We start from the raw sequence: 21,065 nt of genomic DNA on the forward strand, positions 1-21,065 counted from the left end.
GTGTGCGATGAGAGTGAGACGGTCCACAAACTTGAAAGTAGAAAGAGCTAGAGCCTTAGAGGACGTTGAATCCAATGAAATGATGCCATGTATTTTATTTCCAATTTTTTTTTTTTTGTTGGATCATAGCAAGTCTATTATTATTTTGGTTCGAAAGGCAACAAAGGGTAGACAGCTTTTAGTTGTAGTCAGCGGCAGTTGAACTTCCTCACCTTTTGGTTAAGTTGTGGATTTTGGAAGAGGAAGAAGAAGCACAAAGGAAAGGAAAGGCTGAGGATGGTGACGGTAGAGGGGAGGGAGAGAACGCCGGAGCCGCAGCCGAGGGTATTTAAGGGAAGAGAAGAATTCGAATCGAACGTACTACACACAGTAGTAGCGCTGGGGATATGGCTGGGGGCCATCCATTTCAACGTTGCTTTGCTCCTCTTCTCCCTTTACTTCCTTCCTCTTTCCAAATCCCTTTTGTTCGTTTTCTGGCCCTTTCCCTTTTTATTTTTCCTCTCTTTTTTATTATTATTCTTCCTCTTCAATTTTGGCTCTACTTGTATTCAATCAGGGTTTTCGGATTGCTTGCGTTATTTATGGTCATTCCCGTTGACGATAAAAGCAGATTAGGCCGACGATTGTCCAGGTCTGTTTCTATTCTCTTCCCCTTCTTCAGAGTTACTCAGCGTTTGCTTCTTCTTCTTCTTCTTCTTCTTTTTTTTTTTTTTTAATCAAAAATTTAAAATAATAATAATAATAATAATTTATTTGCAGGTATATTTGTAAGCATGCTTGCAGTTACTTCCCAGTGACTCTGCATGTAGAGGACATACAAGCCTTTGATCCTGATCGTGCTTATGGTTTGTTCCATTCTCCCATTGCAGCATTATCTTCTGTTTTTCTTTTCTTTACTTTTTTTTCCCTGCTCCTTTCATCGTCTAGAAGGATGGGAGATTTAAGATACTGCATGTTATCGTTTACTCTAGGCAAATCTTTGGATGAGAACATGGTTACGAAGCCCATATATTACTCTTATCTTTCTTCCCCTTTTTTTTTTTTGTTAATTATTTTTTTTTATTACTATTATAAAATATATTCTGAAACTTTTCGATTTCTCTACCCATTGCATAATCAAGAGCAATCCCATAAGAAAATTGGGTTGAGATGGTGAGAAAAGGTATTGTGGCACATGAATTAATCGTTGCTCTGTCCTTTGATCAAGTGATTGCAAAAAAGAAAAAAATGCATTTAGTTACCTGACCCGAAGCCTTTTGAATCTAAGGATATCTTGTGCCAGCCCCCGTCTTATTTCCAATTATACATTTTGTCTGTGACTTATTGATTTGATATTTTATTCCTGTACGAATATCATCTCTTTCCCTATGATCACATCTTAAGATTTTGGGTGCAATACCTTTTCATACAGATAGCAACATATTTCCCATCTCTTCCCTCTCCCACAAATAAAAGGTATAGAAATAATAATAGTTTACCCCGGAATGGATTGCATGACTATGTATTAAGTCCTATATAGGGAATTGTGAAGGTCTTGCAAGGCATCTGTTAACCATTGGTAGTGTATTAGAAAATTCCAGAATTAGATGGCCTTAATGAAGTTTTTGCATTATGCCAACAACAACCACAAGTTTCAATTTTTTGACCAATTGCAACCATTTTTTCTTTCAGTACGAGCATTTAATCTTCAAGTACTCACACAAAGGAGCATCTTTTATACACAAGATAATGAATGAAGGATCCAATTCAACTTATTGGCCCAATTATCTAGACCAGGCACATGCACACCCAGGTTTAATCTTGAACAAAATGGTATTCAGATCCTAAACACTTGGGGCTTTATAATGGTATTTGCTTTGAGTACAAAATAAAGTGAACAATTTGAGCTTCAAGTAATTTGACTATTCACAATGTAAAATGCGAGCAATGTGTTGAGCATACTCTGTAAAGCGATTTGAATGGTAGTGAAATTTTGTATTAATTTATTTTAATTGTTAATTTTTAAGTGGCGTGTTATTAATTTTTTATTTTCTCCTTTGCTTTTTAATGGAGTGATAATTATATCAATGTTCTATTGTGTTATTATTTTGGGTGTTCTAAGATGTGAAAGCCGGGCAATATGATTTTGGTTGAACACCTTGTTCAGGATAAGGTAGAGTTATGACTTAGGTGGGAGGTAAAAAAGGTTGCTTGAGCATGGTCTTCTATGTAGCCATTTCTTACCCTCTTGGTGTTACGTTGAAATCCCTTGATTTTATGCTTGGTATGGATTAAAAAAAAAAAGAAGAAGAAGAAGATACAATAAACTTAAAATTGGAATACTATTGAATATGCATGTGTAAGTGTAAAAATATTGAGTTCCACTTTGGGAATATGTCACAAGTGTGAGTGATTAATATAGAATAGTTGGGTTCAAAGTCATAAGCTTAAACTTTTGAATTGAGTGGTGTCACAATATACTATATTATGGTCAAACTAAAAGACCTCCCTAGGTGTTAATCTCCCCAACAAGGGATATCAAAGGATATGGTGGTGTACGCTATAGTAGAGTGGTATAGGCATGGACAAAGGTGCAAGGTGCGAGAATGATTGAGGGAACCTGGTGCAAGGGGCAAAAGTTCATGGTACGGGCACAAACGAGTCTCTAAAACATAGGCAAAGGTGCATGGCATGGGCAAACCCACATAACACACAAATGATCTGAGAGACAACCCTTGAGATTAATAAAAAAACCTTCCATTCAAGGGAGAGTGTAGAAAGATAGTGATGGACTCACACGAGGGGGAGATTGTTGAGTATACATTTGTGAATGTAAAATGATTGAGTCCTACATTGGAAAGATGTTACAAGTGTGAGTGCTTAATATAATATAGTTGGGTCTGAATCCATAAGTTTAAGCTTTTGGGTTGAGTGGTGTCCAACATATAATATTATACTCTCACTGAAAACTTCTCAAGGTTTTAATCTCCCCAACAGTTGCCAGTCAATAGGATTTCGGGTGAACACATTGTTCAGTAGAGTTATGAGAGAGATGTGGTTACTCTTTGCTTGCTTTGTTAGCCATTAGTCAAGAAAGCAGTTGTTAGCTCATTTCTATTTTCCTGCTGAATTTAAATTAGTAAGCCATTGATGCAATAGTTTTATGTTGTGCTTTAGCACTATAATTAGCCAAATAGCCTTTTGTTTCTCCTTGTTTTGATAAAGTACTAACCTCTATCTGTGTTTTATGCAGTCTTTGGTTATGAACCACACTCAGTTTTGCCAATTGGCGTTGTTTCACTTGCTGACCTTACAGGTTTCATGCCACTCCCAAAGATAAAGGTCCTTGCTAGTAGCGCTGTAAGATTCTTTTTACCCTGAAGTTGTATACATTCAATGGAGCCTGCCTCTATGTTCAGTCTCTCTCATCATGTGTGAGAAAAATGATTAGGTGTTCTACACACCTTTTTTGAGGCACATATGGACATGGTTGGGTCTTGCACCTGCGACGAAGAAAAATTTCATCTCCCTCTTGGAAGCTGGTTATAGCTGCATCATAGTCCCAGGGGGAGTGCAAGAGACATTTCTTATGGAGCATGGTTCTGAGGTTTAACCTTTTAACTCTTCCTCATGCTGTATGTTTATGTCTGTTTAATGTTTCCATGTACTCATCCATGTCTGTTTGCAGATATTGGATAATAATTGAACACGACAGTTAAAGATTGACATTCTTGGCTATACAATCAAAGGGCAATATTAAGCTCTTTTCTCATTGTATCATTGCTTAAATTATGTGTGTTGATTTTGACTATAGAAATCCTTCTCTCTCGTGTGTGTGTGTGAGTGCATATGCATATGCACATATAAAGAGAGATTTCTAATGTCTTTCCTTTGTAGATTGCTTTCCTTAAGACAAGAAGAGGATTTGTTCGCATAGCCATGGAAATGGGCCATTCTCTGGTTCCAGTTTTCTGCTTTGGTCAGGTATTGGTTCTTGATACTCATTTTCCCCTTCTTTTTCCTCGTATTAGAACCTGTGAACTTACTAGGTTTTAGGATTTTCTAATTGTAGCAGCTGCTTTGCGGTTGATATGCATTTAATGGTTATGCTTTATTGGTCCATGATCATACGTTGAGATCTGAGGCCATGTGAAACTCACAAAATATTGACAGTGATGCCTTCTGCTTTACCCAAAACAACTAATTTATTCCTCTCATTTGCTCTCTTTTGCCCAATTGTGCAACAGTCGCATGTTTATAAGTGGTGGAAGCCTGGAGGGAAGTTCTTCCTACAATTTTCTAGAGCTATCAAGTTCACTCCAATATACTTCTGGGGAATTTTGGGGTGTGTATAGTTCCATTCATATCTTTACTTTCTGCACTATATTACGCTCATCCACCTCCTTGTCCTCCTTTATTTCTTCATCCAATTTATTTATTGAAATTCTCGGCCTGTCACTTCTGGATGCATTTGTTTGAGAATATGTCTGCAGTTGCAACATCTGGAAATGTGCAGAGAGTTGGCGATCATCTAAAGGCGGTTCTTTCTCTTTTGCAGATCTCCTTTACCCTTTAGGCATCCAATGCATGTGGTGGTGGGTAGACCAATTGAACTCAAGAAGAATCCACATCCCACCATGGAAGAGGTATGAATGCTGCTCAAATGTTGAGCATAATGTATATGGAAGGGGAACTTATTTGCATTGTCATGTGGTGTTTTCTTGACTTCTGATGTTAATATGTTATGCATATTGACTTCAGGGGCCGACTCCTATGCTTAAAAGTGATGGATACACTGGCTCAGGCTGCACTATTATGTTTTTTTATGACTATATATGTAGTTCACTTGTAAATGAAATCCTCAGGGCCTTGCAAACGACTCAAGCTCTACCTAGTTATAGTTCGGCAAGCTCATAACCCTTAATGAGCAAGCAATGTGTAATTCCATCAGTTTACTTGCTTCTTTTTGTGTTTCAGGTCATCGAAGCTCACCGTCAGTTTGTTGAAGCACTGCAAGATCTCTTTGAAAGGCACAAAGCACGGGTTGGCTATGCTGACCTTCAACTGAAAATTCTTTGATCCGATCTTAATTTGTATTCTACTGCTCCCTCATCATTATGCTATCATATTCGTTATGGTTGGGTGCACAGAAAAATAAGGTCTCTTGTAGTCTTGCCTAACCATGATCTCAACTTTGCAATTTGGCAGTTTATTTATTATTTAAAAAAAATATATATCAAATCCGAATAGGATTTTTTTTTTTTTTTTTTTTGGTTCATTCTTTTTCAATTGGGACTATTCAATTGCTGAAAAGTGAAAACAGGTTTGTTGAACAAATCACGACTGTTGCTCGTTTTTTTTTTTAATTGGGAGTATGTAATCCAGTATTTATTTTTATTATTATTATTATTTTCCTTCTATTCTAATGCGGTATTTATACAACAGAAACAAAGTCCATATATATTTGCCAGGCGATGGCCGCTGGAGGTCCTCTGCTTTTTTATGTTTTTTTGGTGGACATATGGTGGCCATGGAGGTCGTCAAATGCCTTCAATAGGCGAAAAGCAATATCGGTACAATTATAGCGTGTGAAAACTCTGGTTTCCAACATGCTATGCGGGGGGCATGCTTTACTGCTTTAGGGACGAGACAAGTGGGCAAGACGCCCATTATTCTGCAAGTAACCCGGCATTATATGCAATTTAGTAGTCGGAGAAATTATTATTTTTTTATCATTAGTCTGAGAAATTATTGACTTAAGAGAGTCTGTGAATTTGGGAGAGTGAGATATGGATGTGCAAAGGGTACGTCATATTTTTTCTTGCTTATTACAAGAAGGTTTAAATTGTTTGATAGGTATGCGACTATGCAGAAGATGAAACTTTTTAACTTTTTTCATACAAAAATTTAATTTATTTTTTTTTCTTTATATCACATCAATCACTTTTTATTATTATTTAAAAAAAAAAAAAAAAACAAAAAACACCTCTAAAACTTTTTGATAGGTATGCTATAATATGAGTATATAAGAATGTACTAAATATCATTTCTCATGTATCAGTAAGGTTTCTCCCCAAGAGGTAGTTCAATCGGGTAGGACCACGCCTAATGAAGCGATGGTTACTAGTTCGAATCCCTCTCCCCCCTATTGTGTGGACATGTAAAAAAAGTAAGGTTTTTCTTGCTTGTTACAAGAAGGTTTAAATTGTTTGATAGGTATGCGATTGTGCGGGAGATAAAACTTTTTTACTTTTTTCATACAAATTTTTTTTTTTTTTTTTTTTATACTACGTCAATCACTTTCTATTATTATTTAAAAAAATAAAAATAAAAATAAAAAAATAAAAACTCTAAAACTTTTACCAAACATACCCATCCTCGGCATTCACCATGACTTGCGTGCCCATATCCTTCTTTTTTTCTTTTTTAAAATTGGGTGCTAAAGCAATAAAGCATCTCCATTTGCAGTCACTTTTATGTTTGTTGAGTGTCATCTCAATTATCAGGTGTCCTAGTTGATTACAGTACTCTTTTCGGTGCCAAAAAAAAAAAAAAAAAAAACTCTAGGTCTAAGCTTTACTGCAAAGACGGTAGTGATGGAGATGATGAATTTTTTTATCAGTATTATCATCATGATGAGGATGATCCACAAATGATATTCTCGTTTACTCAAAGCAAGTATGATTCTAAGTGATGATCAGTTATAATCATTGCTCATCTTATTTGTCAAGTATGGTTTGACTATTAAGGCAAGGAATCATATTGTCTGCATAGGAGTTGACTAATGACCGAATGTTAACAACCAGAGAGCATTCGGAGATTCTTTCAATCAAAGGTCTTAAGTCTTTGACATAAGTATCGCTTCATGATACATACCGTAATCGAAATATAGCATCAATTTAGGTTCCGTTTGTTTCGCCGTAATATAATTTATGGAAAATGTTTTACGTATTTAATGGTGTTTGGCGCGACGCAAAATAATAGTTAACGAAAAATATTTTCTCTTTGACCGAAAATTCTTCTTTAATTTTAAGAAAATGGTTTACGCTTTTCAAAACTGTAAACCATTTTTCGACTTTGAGCATTTCATTCTAGAATCGGCGAACCATGCCAAGACCCGCTCAGGGCCCGCTCGGGACCTACTTGAGACCCGCACGAGACTTGACTAGGACCCGCCTGGGACCTCACTGGAACCTGACTGGGACCCGTCCAGGACTTGCCCTGGACCCCCCCGAGACCTAACTAGGACCTGCCTGAGACCTACAGGGGACCTGCCCAAGACCCGCTCGAGACCTGACCGGGACTCACCCAATACCTAATCGGGACTAGCCTGGAACTTGACCAAGACCCACCTAGGACCTCCCCAAGACCCTCCCGGGACTTGACTGAAACCCGCTTAGGACCTGACCGGGACCTGCTTGAGACTTGACCAGGTCCCGCCCGGGACTTGACTCAGTCTCACCCGGGACCTCGCCGGGACCCGCCCTGGACCTGACCGGGACTCGCCCCGGACTCACCGGGACCCACTCGGGACCTGACCGGGACCCGCCCTGAACCCTACTGGGACCCACCCACGACCTGACCATACTTGCCTAGGACCTGCACAGGACCTACCCAAGAACCGCCTGAGACCTGCCCGAGACCTGACCTGGACCTACTTAGGAATTGATCGGGACTTGACCGGGACCCCGCTGGAACTTGCTTGGGACTCGTGCGAACCTACTCAGTCAGGTCCTAGTCAAGTCTCGGTAGGGTCCCGGCTAGGTCTAGAGTGAGTCCCAGTCAAGTACCAGGCAAGTCCATGTCAAGCCCTGGGCGGGTCCCGAGCAGGTCCGGTCGGGTCTCGGACAACTCCCAGTCAAGTCCTGGGCAGATCCTAGTCAAGTCCCAGTCGGGTATTTTTATATTTTATTTTTTAAAATTATTGTATATTAGTATTTTTATGTTGTGAATATAAAAAATATTTGTGATTTTTCGTACGCGCGCCAAACGTCAGAAACTATTTTCATCGTAAAATATTTTCATGTAAAATGACTTCCCTTAAAATATTTTACGACGAAAAATATTTTACGACGAAAAATATTTTACGCCGAAATAAACAGAGCCTTAGTAATTTCCTCAATACATGTTTGATAACATACCAATTGCCAAGTTATTCTTGAGATTGAAATGTTTACCATCTTGGCATCTTCTATTTGCTATGAAAAACTCTTTGCCAGTATAATAATTATTCTACTCACGTGGATTTGAAACATTTAATTCTAATTTCTCTCTTTTTTTTCTCATAAAAAATTTTAAATTAAATTTAAATCATTGAATACGGTCAAATTAAAGTTAATCTATATAATCTTATACACATACATTGACATGACTTAAACCCAACACACGATATTTAGGAATGTTAATTTTGGATACAACCCATGAATCCGACACAAACCCAACACAAAATTAACGGATTAAGTTGAAAAATCTGATCCATTTAATTAAATACGCTAGATTATAATCGATGTATATAGTCTTATATTCATGCCTTGACACAATAAAAAATTAACATCGTACACAAATTACTACACTGTAAGAGCTACCAACAAGGCGACACCTGAGGAATTAAGAGCCTTTTGAGAGTACATTAAGGAGTTTAAAAGTATTTTTAGTGCTTAAAAAGTTATGCCAAACAAAAAAAAAACTATAAAAATATAAAAATACTTCTATTTCTTAACTCAATCGTAAACATTATCAGCCGAATCCTAACTTGATTGTGCTTCCTGATTTTTGTGTTGCAGATTTGATCTCCTCTGAAGATAGGTCTTGGAATAGACATCTTTTGCAGGATCTTTTTGACTCGGATTATGTTCAACACATTCTCTCCATTCATTTGCCCCAGATCAGTTCTTTTGATAAGTGGGTTTGGGTTCCTTCCCCAGATGGGCTCTTCCTGTCAAATCTGCCCATGAGCTCTCTTATGCTTTTGGTGGTAGGATGTCCCCTTTTTCTTTAGAAGATTGGCATGCCCTTTGGGGGTTAAAACTGCAAGTTAGGCTAAAGCATCTCCTTTGGAAAATTGCTTGAAATATTCTTCCTTCTCGGGGCAATATAGGTCGATTTGTGACATCGTCTTTTGGGGATGCTTGGGTCTGTCCTTTTTGTAAAGGTCCCCAAGAGAAAAAGACAAATCATATCTTTTTTGGACTATGATTTAGCAAGAATTTTATGGAGGTCCTCTCTGTGGCCTCTTAACACTGTTGTTTTCTCTTCTATGCCTATTTCGGATTGGATTCTTGCTATCATTTATCCGTTTGAATGGTTGGCTATTCCCAAGGAGGAAGTTAAAAGATTTCAATTGTTTGCTGCCATCACTTTGGATCTTATTTGGTTCTCCAAGAATAAATTAGTCCATGAAGCCTTACAACCTATTCCTGCCAAAGTGATCAAGCTTATTTCCTCGTCATTAAACCTCCACCTCTCTACATGGCAAGATGCTACATTGCCTTCTCTTTGGGTTCCTCCTAGGCCTGGTTGTCTTGAGGGCAATTTTGATGTGGCTATTAAGAATACTTTTGATGTGGCTGCTACAACCATTAGTGATTCCTCAGGTAATATTGTCTTTGCAGCTGTTCAGAAGCTTCCTAATGTGCACGTCTTGCAAGGTGAAGCTACAGCTGCCCTTCTTGCAACTAGGCTGGTCATTTCATCAGGTTGTGACCGTTTCCACCTTGATAGGGATGCTCTTTTGGTTACCTTGGCTATTAACAATCCCTCCCTTTTTGAGTCTTGGAATTTTGCTTCTATTGTTTCTGACATTAGACTGAATTTATCTTCCTTTCAAAGTTGGTTTGCTTTGAAAGTGTCTAGATGTGTCAATTACTGTGCATATGCTTTAGCTAAATGTGCTACTTCCAATCTTATTTTTTGGAAGCATTCCCACAGAATCTCCTATTCTCTCTTCCATTCGGATCAAGCGTGGTAAATATCCTTCTCTATAGCCTCTTTTCCCCTATTCAATTAGAAAAAAAAAAATCGTATACATTCTCTAAATAAATTCGCTATTGTTAAAGGTAGCCATGGGCCGGGAGACCAATCTAGTGCCCAAGCAGATTAAAATAATCGTGGGCTTGGCCTGTCCCCCACTGCAAATTGACCACACTCACGCACATAGAAAGAGAACAGAAAAGGAGCGAGAGAGGGCGAAGAATGGACACGCACACGCATGACCGCTTATGTGTGGCTGAAACAAGGTATTTCCAATCTGGATCAGGCTTCTATGCGGTAGTTATAGTTAAGGAAGTGCTGCACAGCTGAGGGGGAGGGGTTTCTCCCCCTCCCCCCCTCCTCTCTTTCCCCCTCTCTTTCCTTGATCTGTTCCCCCTCCCTTCCCCATTTTCCTTCCCCCCCTCTCTTCCCCGATCTATGTTTCTTTTCTTTTTTGTGTTTGTTTTTGGATTTCACTTTCTTTTCCCTGTTGTTATTCTTTGTTTGCTTGTTTATTTTTTCTTGCTAGGTGTTTGTTTGGGCACACTTTATGGGTGCCGCTCATGGGGGATTCACTCAAACTTCCCCTCAATTTCTTTGAGTGCGCCGCCGATCTCCTCCGCGCCAGCTTTGCTGTTTAGTGTCTTCTGCTGGGTCTTTTCACGCGTCCCTACCGCGATGTGCTTCCAACGCCATCTACGCATCGGTTTCCGGCAAGCACGCGATCGGTTTTTCTTCCGGCTGCTGTCATCCGCCTAGTGTGCTCCTATTTTTAAATTTTTAGTTGTATTGCTTTGATTTTCCCCGTATTTTTCTTGTTTTTCTTGCTGCTTGTAATAAGGCCATGTCCTCTTTCTTGATCTCCTCGCTTGTTATTTTGGTCCAGACCCCTGGGGTTGTGGATGTGAACGATATCCTGGCTTTCGGGTTCAGGAGGATGTATGTCGGCATGGGGTCCTTTTGATTCCAGGGTCGAGGAATAAGTGCTACCTATGCATTAGTTTGTGTCTGTCTAGCGCAGATCTGTTATTCCAACTGAAGATTAGTTATAGGTTAGCGGATGTTTGGCGTCTTTAATGTGTAATCTTTTAGTTACGACTTTGATCTTTTAGTTACGACTTTGATCTTTTAGCTTCGGCTAGGATCTTTCAGAACGTTATGTTCTATGATTATAAGAGTTTTAATGCTCTTGATTCCTCTATTAATGAGATAAGAATGATTTTCCTTCCAAAAAAAAAAAAAACTACCGCATAGTTGCCGTTTTGGGCACTAAAAAGTAAGTTTTTTTTTTTTTAACAAAATAATAAACAAATCATTAATAATTATAAATTATAAATAAATTAATAATTAAAAAAATTAAAACTAAAAAAACTAAAGATCAAGGATTTCTTAGCATCCTGAAGATCAAGGATTTCTTGGAGTTTGGCGACGGCTTCGAAGAGCTGGGTTTGAAGGGATTGAAAAGGGAGATGATTTCTTTGATGGAGGAGGGAGAGGAATCGAGTGGGGTCGTTGAGGGTAGCGCTTGGGTTTGGGAAGAGAGGAAAGTAGAAAGCGAACTGCGGAAGGCGGTGAGCCGGAGGGAGCAATTGGGTGAGAGCTCGAAGAGTTTGGAGGCCAAGGTGGCCATTTGGAGGAGAAGGGACTGCGCACAAGGGAGAGATGGGAGGAGAGAAAGGAGGGTGGAGGAGGTGGTGGTGGTGGTGGTGCTAATGGCGGATGAGAAATTGGAGGGTTGGAGATGCTGTGGTTGATGATGGGGGAGTTTGGGTGGGGTAGGGTTTTGAAGGGAGGGGGAGTTTGGGTTTGTGAGGCATAGCCTTGCTAGGGATTGCAGCATCTTTCTGTTTGGACGCCTCAATTTCTCCTTTCTTCTTCTTCTTCCAAATTGGAGGAGGCCGGAATTAATATCCATGGCCGGTATGGGGAGGCCGACCCGCCATGGCCCTTGAGGTGGTTCGGCCACCCCAAAAACCAAACTCAAATTTTTTTGATTTCTTCTTTTGCCCTTTCAGGGGTGGCCGGAACCACCCCAATGGCCACCAGCCATGCGTGGTGGTTCCGGCCACAAGCACCCCTTTGGTTTTTATATATATTTTTTTATATTTTAGTTTTTTAGTTTTAATATTTATAGTTTTTTAATTATTATTGTTTTATAATTTTTAATTTTTAATGAGTTTTTAATTGTACTTTTTATAAACCAACTTTTCACTGCCCAAAACAGTACCGTTTTGCCCAAAACGGTACTGTTTTGGGCAACAGCATCTATGCGGTAGTTTTCACCACCGCATAGAAGCCGGAGCCTTCAAATCTAACGCCTCTTTTCCTCTTTCTTCATTTGGGCCACAATCTAAAGACAGCGGCAAAGGTAAGCTCTACGAGCTCCTCGCCTCATGTTTAATATCTCTTCCTTTCGTCTCTGTTCTTTTGTTTAACCATCTCTTCATTTACCACTACAAAGTGTGGGTTAATTAGCAATCTTTGTTTGTAGAGCGTCATAATGCCCCAAAGATGTTTATATTCTTTGTACTTTTGATCTCTATGTCTTCTGTTACAGAATCAGGAGAACGGGGAAGGATTATAAGGAAGAGGAGGAAACTATGGCAACAGGCTTCTTGTGTCCATGGAATTCAAGTTTAATACATAGTTCTAGAAAAGAAAATCCGTTGTACCACAGATCATTCCTCGTTGCTGGACGGAGAATACTAGATGTAGCAACTGCAAAAAGAAACCCGAGTCGTCATGGTTCTCAAAAGAAAATATCTCATAGGTTTTCTGTGTTTGCTGTGACCGAAAGCTCTAAAGAGCCTAGCAAGACTGAAGAAACAATCCCTGCTTGGGCCAGGGCAGATTCAGATGTGCCCCCTCCTTGGGCTCAAGATGAAGGCAAGGAAAGTAAATCGCAACAGATATTTGAGATTCCCTTCTATGTTTACTTACTTGCCTCGGCAGTCACTGCAATTGCTGCTGTAAGTTCCTCTTCCTCTTCATTTTCATTTTATGACCTGCAAAACTAATTCTATCAAATGCTCTTTTGTTTCTAAAATTTTCTTTTAACTTTCGGACTGCAGATAGGTTCTGTTTTTGAATATGTGAACCAGAGGCCTGTGTTTGGAATTTTGAACTCAGACAGCATTTTTTATGCTCCATTGCTTGGATTTTTCGCATTTACTGGTATTCCCGTTTCAGTAAGTTCTGAATTTATCTCGTTTCTGTTTTTTCTTGTCTTTTTTAATTTGGTGAAGAGAGATAGAGGAGAGAAGAAGAGAATATATATATATATATTGATGGCTAGTTAAATTGTAAAGTTAAATATAGTCTAGCAATATAATGTACAGTATATGTAAAATAAGGAAAATAATAACAAGAAAATTAATACATAACAAATATGGTAACAAGATACTCATGATATTGACATGTGACATAGATAAAATAAGGCAACATCCGGAGGATTCTAACATCTCTGCAAACTCAAGGTGCTAGAGTAGAGAACATCTTGAGTTTGGAGAGAAGAGCATGGAAATGGCGAGGATGTGTTTTAGTGAACACATCTGCAAGCTGATATGTGGAGGTAACATAGCATAGGTAGAGAGTACCTTACTATGATGTTTCACAAAATGATAGTCGATCTCAATATGTTTAGTATGCTTCTGAAAGACACTATTGTGGGCTATCTGTATGGCACCCTAATTGTCACAGTAAATTGGAAAGCTGGTGATCTAAATGACGCTTATGTCTTGTAGAAGCTAGCATAGCCAACCAAGTTCAAAGGTGGCGTGAACAAGTGTGCTGTCTTCGGCTTACTGGATCTAGCAACAATTGATTGTTTCTTACTGCACCAAGAGATAATAGAGTCACCTAGCAAGAAATAGTAACCATTGGTAGAGCAACGGTTATTGTGATCTCCTGTCTAGTCTGCATCAGAATAGACCTATAAATCCGAAAAAGAGAGAAGAAAAATGAAGGCCATGGGATAGTGTCCCTTTCACGATTTCACCTATGTAAGGAGTCGAAGGACGGCTACATAGTGAACATAGCATGGTTCGGTCATAAATTAATTGACCAAGTGCACAACAGAGGCGATATCCAGCTATGTGACAAGGAGATAAATCAAGTTGCCAACCAAGTGGCGATAAAGAGTGTCACAACATAGGCAATATCCAGCCATGTGACAAGGAGATAAATCAAGTTGCCAACCAAGTGGTGATAAAGAGCGTCACTCAAAGTGGTTCACCTTATGTGGTACAAAGTTTAACATTAGCCTCCAATGAACTATTGTTTGTTTTACTGTCAGTTAAGTTGGGGCATTACAAAAGATCATAAGCATACTTCGCATGTGAGAGAAAATTGTCGTTGGAGCTGGATGAGACCTTAAGACCAAGGAAGCAACTAAGAGTATCCAGATATTGCAGTTCAAATTGTTGACTGAGAAGAGTTTGTAGTGTACGAATGCCATGTGTATGGTCTATAGTAATAATAATGTCATCCACATAAAGTAAGAGCAGGATAATACCAATATCAGTGTGATAGATAAATAAGGCAGAGTCGTAAGAGTGAAACAAATCCAAGCCGTGCAATGATACCTCTGAATTTGGCAAATTAGGCTTGGGAAGCCTGTTAGAGCCTATAAAGTGCTCGGCAATGACAAAAAACCTTATTATGTGGAAGAGGCTTCATATAAACTTATTCTGCAAGATCCTCATTAAGAAAGACATTCTAAACATCCATCTGAAAGGGGTTCATGCGATGGAATTGCAACAAGTAGGAAACGAACAGAAGTGAGACGGGCTACAAGAGCAAAATTTTCTCATATTCAATACCATACTCTTGTGTGAACCTCTTCGCCACAAGACGTGCTTTGTATAACTCAACATATCTATCTGACCAAGTTTTGATCTTTTAGATTCACTTGCAACGGACTAGTCTTTCTTAATTTGTACTTATCAAAAAAGTCTTTCTAGGAGGTAGATCTACCAAGTCCAAAGTGTGGGTTTTGGTGAGGGTTTGAAGTTCTTCAAACATGGCTTGTTGCCAAAGAGGGTTAGTATTGACCTCAAGAAAGGAGCAAGGCTCACGAAGAGTTGCAAGAGCAAAACAATTAGGGCTAGGTATCGGTTAAATCGGTGATGGTAGGATTTTCATCTACCGAACCACCAGGGTTGGTTAAGTCAATTAATTAACCAACTTCATATCAATGGTAACGATTTTCGGCTATTTTAGCTAAGTCGGTTACATGTTAGTCAGTTAATCGATTAATCGTGGTTTTTATTTTATTTTTAAATATTGGGCCATGCTGTTTTTATAGGCCAAAATGGTTGTTTTTTGGGCTAAACAAGTGTTTATTAGACAAATTTTTACATTGGATTTGACAATGGATTAGCCCACCCATCTCAAATGAAACGATGTCATTATGATTTCAAATAATAATAAAAAAATGGTTTGGTTGGATCGGTAAAAAAAACACAGTTCAGTTAACTGCCTATAAAAAATCTCTACCGCCTACTGAACCAATGTTGAAACAGTACTTTTATTCTGCCTACTGGCCGCTGAAAGTCGATTGACAGTCAGTGACTGTTAGGCGGCGGTCAATAACCAGTCAACGATTAATTTACCCACCCCTAAGAAAAATAGTTATCATCAATAAGATGAGAGGGAAATGCTCTTGAAGTTCTAAAATGGCAGTGGAATCAGTCTCGAAAAAGGTAGTGGAAGGATTAGCAAATGGAGCACACTTGCACAGTCATTGGAAAAGGTCATTGTCGAGTCGACTGAAGAGATCGGAAAACCTGCATCAAAGTTAGAAGAAGTTGGATCCAGGTCAATGGAAGGATTGGTGAAAATGGGCGAATAGCTAACGTAGGGGAAGGGAAATTAGATAAACTAGAAAACATCTTGTGTTCTAGAAATTCACATGGCAAGAAATATGTAATTGCCGAGATATAAAGTCATAGCGGCAATATCCCTTATATTCAATGCCATAACCTAAGAAACAACATAATCGAGACCAATGCTCTAACTTAATGGGCTCATGTGGTTGAAGAAGAACAAAACATGTAACACCCCCAACCCGCAAGGCGTTAGGTTTGTTAACTTAGAAGCCTTAGAGGCGTAAAGGTCATAAATAAGAACAACTCTGCACTTAATAACACCTTAAATGCATGAGTTTAAAAGCCTTTGTTAAAAATAATTGCAAAAACGTAAAGGTCATAGCATAATAAAAGTGTCTGAAATTTTTTCTCCCTTGTGGCCCTTAGGCACTTATTGAAAATAAGTTAATCTTAAAACATGACATGAAATGAAATCCCTTATCTAAGTTGCATCCAGCATTCTACTAAATCTCAACTTGACTTGAGAACAAAACAAATGAGCAAAAAAGCTCAGTAAATAATATTCCCAACCAATTTAAAAACGGTTGGTTAAAAATATTCTCCTTTGAAAACTCTTTCTTTGAAACTCTCAACTCAACATGAGAAAGAAGATTTTAAAAATACTCTTTGAAAAACTGTCTTTGAAAATGTGGACCTCAACATAAAAAGAAAAACACTAAATTAAGTTCTTTATAAAACCAACTTTAAGAAAAATATTTTTATTCATCATATACTATGAGTAGAAACAACTTCCTTTAAAACATTATACTTCAGAAAATTTGCTTTCTTCTCCTCTTACTGTGGCCTATGCATATTGTTACGTCATTTATGCTAGTGTTGTGCGATCCTTGGATCATGGCAACAATGCGTGGCCACGGGCCCATGGACATACTTGGGCCAGCTGATTAACTCTAAGGGCATTTGGCTTGGCAACTAGGTGATGGACCACCCTTGTTTGGCTGCACTCCCTCCCAATTTTTGTTTTCCCAAATTTTTCCTACAATTGTTATAATGATGTCTCAAGCAATTGTAGAAACTGCACTTTATAGACCGAGTTGAGGATGAATTGGAGGAGGAGTCAAACTTCCCTTGGATGACATACCTGTAGCGTAACCCCCTTTGAGTTTTGAGCTTCTAGTGAACTTTGTTTTATTTTGAGATGAGTTTGTTGAGAGCATTATCAAGCATGGGTGGAGGTGATTGATGCAGCAAAGAGACACGAATAGACATAAATTCACTGCATATTTGTAACAATCTAGGAAAAAAAGCTAGTCATATCTGCGCTATAACCCCAAAATAATTAGCCAATTTGGAGTTTCCCAAAAATCACTTATAAAGCCAAGTTTTACTTAGTAAGTAAACAATGTTGGACTTAACACCCATGAACATTTCTCTTATAAACCACTCACTCTCTATGTAGGCTACCCATCTTCCCAATATGAGATTGAGGTGTTACAATTCCCTTTCGAAGGGGGTGGGAAGGCTTTGCACAACATGTACGATATGATATTGGAAACGGTACAAAAGTACTTTTTTGGCATGATGTGTGGCGTGGGGAATACCCTCTGAAACTCGTGTATCCTGATTTGTTCAATATTGCATGTAATAAGGATGCGTGGGTGAAGGAGTACATGGAGAGACCGAATGATATTCTTCATTGGAATGTCCAATTTTTTCGACCCATGTATGATTGGGAATTGGAGGAGGTAATGCACTTCTTTGCATTGTTGTACTCCCAAAAAATCAGATGTGGAGGTGAGGATAGAATTTGTTGGATTCTATAAAAAAGAAATACCTTTGAAGTGAACTGCTATTATCAGACTCACTCTACACCCGCATAGGCGTTTGCTCAGTGAAAGAGTATTTGGAAAGTGAAGGCTCCCTCAAGAGTGGCTTTCTTTGTGTGGACGGCAACGATAGGAAAAATCCTCACATTGGACAACTTACGAAAGAGGAATGTTATGGTAATGGAGTGGTGTTATATGTGTAAACACCATGGAGAGTCCATTGACCATCCATTCCTACATTGTGAGGTTGCAAATGAGGTATGGAATGTATTCTTTCAACTCTTTGGAGTGAGTTGGGCTATGCCACGAAAGGTGAGTGATATCTTGGAAAGTTGGAGGGGTCAATTGGGTAATAGGCATATTTTGCGTATGTGGAGGCTCGTCCCATTATGTGTGATGTTTATGGCGAGAACGGAATGCACGCAGCTTTGAGGATAATGAGAGCGGCATGATTGAGTTGAGGAAGTTGGCGTTACATACTTTGTTCTTTTAGAGCGGGACTTGGTCAAACTCGCATGAGTCCACATTTTCTGATTTCTTAGAGCTCTGTAAATCTTTTTCTAATCAATAGGGGTTTCCTTATAACCTCTTGTATACATGAGTTGCGTCTCTCTGCACATTTGATAATATACTTATTACTTATAAAAATAAATAAATAAATAATTACCCCCTTCCCCCCCTCTCTCTTAACCCTGACATTCTCGTCAGTGCCACGTCATGCAGTACTGACAGTACCACACGACGCATAACTAGTAGGGGTGTAAAAAATTACCGGAAAACCAGGGAGCCGGTTCCGGTTGCAAAAAACCAAAAACTGGGGACCCTGATTCCGGGACCCGGTTCCCAGTTCCGGTTGTCAAAAACCAAAAACCGGGGTACCCCGGTTCCAGTCCCCGGTTTTGGCCAAAAATCGGGACCAGGTTGACACCCCTAATAACTAGGTGGTTCTGATGCCATACGTAACGACCTAGGAAATAGCATTAGCCACACATGTGCTATGACCCCAAAATGTCCTTATAGATGTGGCGAGCACTATTACTTGAGTCTTTAGACAACTAGAGATGTTGGAGATGGTGGTGGATGGTGGTCGAAGATGGTGGAGAATAATGGTTGGAGTTGTCGGAGATGAACTAGGCTAAGTGGTGGTTGGCAAGTTGGGCCGACGGTATGCCAGGGAGATGGGAGATGGAGGCCCACTAGGTGGGCCGAGGTTGGGCTAGCCAAGTGGATTATGGACTTGCGCCATAGATTACGCAACTAGCGGTGTGTGGAAGTGTCTATCAGGTACTTCAAGTGGGGTGTGAGGGCACCTGAGTGGTCGGAATAAGCACAATGTAGATCAACACCCCTAGAATCTAGGGCATTATTTATTTAATGAAATAATACCCATAGATACTCAAACAGTAAAGAGAACGCAACAATGAGTGAAAGCTTTCCACCACTCTTGAATGCCATATAATGATAGCTTTGATAACATGTTAAGAGAAAAGGAAGAGAGAAGAAAAGAATATACAAAAAAGGCTTTTGTATTTCTGAGAGAGTAAAACTATACACTGACCAAGACTATTTATAGTTGAATATCTAACTTTACATGTGCAATACATGTGAAATATGAAAATAATATCGAAAAAATTATTACATGACAAATACGATAACAAGATCTTCGGAATATTGACATGTGACATAAACAAATAAAGCAAGAAATCCGGAGGACTAACAAATTTGATTTCTTAGATCTTGAAATTAACTTATGTTTTCATAAGCGCCCAAATTCTCAAATCCGGTTCTACATCTATTTTGCTAAGTAATCTGTGCTCAAGTATAGGCCATGGCTAAATAACATGAATGCTGAATACAGGGATTCCTGTGGTTCAAATCTGTTCAAGCTGCTAACAAGGAAGCTGAGGAACAAGACCGGAGGGATGGCTATCTGTAGGGTCAAATCTTTGCCACTTAACTGCCATGTAGAGTTACTTTGGAAAACTCGAGATGGGTCATGTGGGGTTATGGAAATTGGTTCAAGGGAAAAATGGCACCCGTTAAACAAACAGAAATCTGGGTAGATTTATTCGGTTCTAAAAGTTGAAAACTTGAATGTAAAAACCCTTGATAGTAATATTGTAAAAATGATGGCAGTGTACAAAAAGGTTAAATATTCTCTTCAAGGACTAGAAAATGTTCAGCATGGAGTTTTAGTTACTGTATTTTACCTGTTAAATATCAAGGCATATTTGATAGTTGCTGATTCTGTTTGCCTCATAAGATATTTGTAATGCTGGAGTATGCGGTAACCCTAAATTAGGTAGTTAATGTTAAACTATTTTAATCAATACATAATCTTAACTCTTGAAAAAATTCAGTCTCTCATTGTTCATATCCATGGATTGAGTCTATAATATGAAGTTGGACCTTTCTTATTGTATTAAAGGTGGACAGCCCAAGCTTGGGAATAAATTGGGACTGAGTCATGACTATCAGTCCCAGACTCCCAATATTGCAGCTGCCAAACCTGGAATCTCATGTAAAATGTAGCTGATTTTGAGAATCGATAATGTATATGTATTACCACGACTTTGAGTTCCTTACACTTATTGCATTTACGTGTCACATTGGTTGACGTGACATAAAAAAATTATGCAAGTTAATATGATATAAGTATAATAAAGAAACGTAAAAGATAGCATTACTCCACGACTTTATTGCTCTGATTTCGATTTCCACAAACTAGGCCAGTTTGATCCAGGTCATCCGCGCTTTGATTTAACTTAAAAAACAAGCATTTGTCTTTTTTCTTCATTTTTTTTTTTTTTTTTCCTCCCTCTTTCCCTTGTATTGCTCAGGGAAAAAAAAATAGCATAGGTGACGCGTCTTTTTCCTCTGTTATAAAACTAAAAGAAAACAAAAACGTGATGACGTGATTACTTGCTGTTATATTCAAAGCGGATAATCCGTATGCACCCATCGTTGGGGCCAGGGGCTGCGGCCTGCGATTAATTAGAAACAGGTGATCGTTGGGCGTGGAAAATTTGGAAAATGATACTCTCCATTTCTATTTCATTTGAAAGTAAAGGAATTGTTAAAAAATAAATAAAATAAAATAACAAGTCTAGACTTGTAGTCCTCTTAAGGTAGTAATAATGGATTTGGATCCTCTCCAATTACTAAGAAAAATAAAATTCTCATTTTTTTAATACTAACTGTCAAATCAAAACACAATATTAATACTAAGGGTCCAAGATAACCCAATATCAAAACACAAAAACAAATACAATCACACTGGATTATATATTAAATCTAAATCAAAAAATTAATTTATTTTTGGTTGGAGGAGAAGCCACCCTAGAGGGGCGACATGGGTGGGGGTGGCGCGTGGCTAACCCTATGCCATGGGGTGGCCATGCCGCCACTCCCAGCAGATCTGGGGGTGGCGCCCTGCCACCCCCAGATCTGTTGGGAGTGACCG

At 38.8% G+C, this 21,065-nt stretch overlaps 2 protein-coding genes across 2 annotated transcripts; both read left to right on the forward strand.

Moving 5' to 3' along the window:
• Positions 1-151: 151 nt before the first annotated feature.
• LOC132171292 (diacylglycerol O-acyltransferase 2D-like) lies at positions 152-5,222 on the forward strand. The gene is made up of 9 exons (XM_088518349.1): positions 152-464; positions 557-631; positions 760-845; positions 3,233-3,339; positions 3,431-3,586; positions 3,877-3,963; positions 4,227-4,324; positions 4,538-4,625; positions 4,957-5,222. Exons 1-9 carry the CDS (start codon positions 277-279, stop codon positions 5,056-5,058), a joined length of 987 nt encoding a protein of 328 aa, XP_088374475.1. The 5' UTR covers positions 152-276; the 3' UTR covers positions 5,059-5,222.
• Positions 5,223-12,207: 6,985 nt separating this feature from the next.
• On the forward strand, positions 12,208-19,845 carry LOC132173050 (uncharacterized). The gene is made up of 4 exons (XM_059584607.2): positions 12,208-12,316; positions 12,506-12,917; positions 13,020-13,136; positions 19,461-19,845. Exons 2-4 carry the CDS (start codon positions 12,549-12,551, stop codon positions 19,536-19,538), a joined length of 564 nt encoding a protein of 187 aa, XP_059440590.1. The 5' UTR covers positions 12,208-12,316; positions 12,506-12,548; the 3' UTR covers positions 19,539-19,845.
• The last annotated feature ends 1,220 nt before the right edge of the window (positions 19,846-21,065 follow it).

This window comes from Corylus avellana, chromosome 1 (genome assembly GCF_965113065.1).
Source record: "Corylus avellana chromosome 1, dhCorAvel1.hap1.2, whole genome shotgun sequence".
Classification (NCBI taxonomy): domain Eukaryota; kingdom Viridiplantae; phylum Streptophyta; class Magnoliopsida; order Fagales; family Betulaceae; genus Corylus; species Corylus avellana.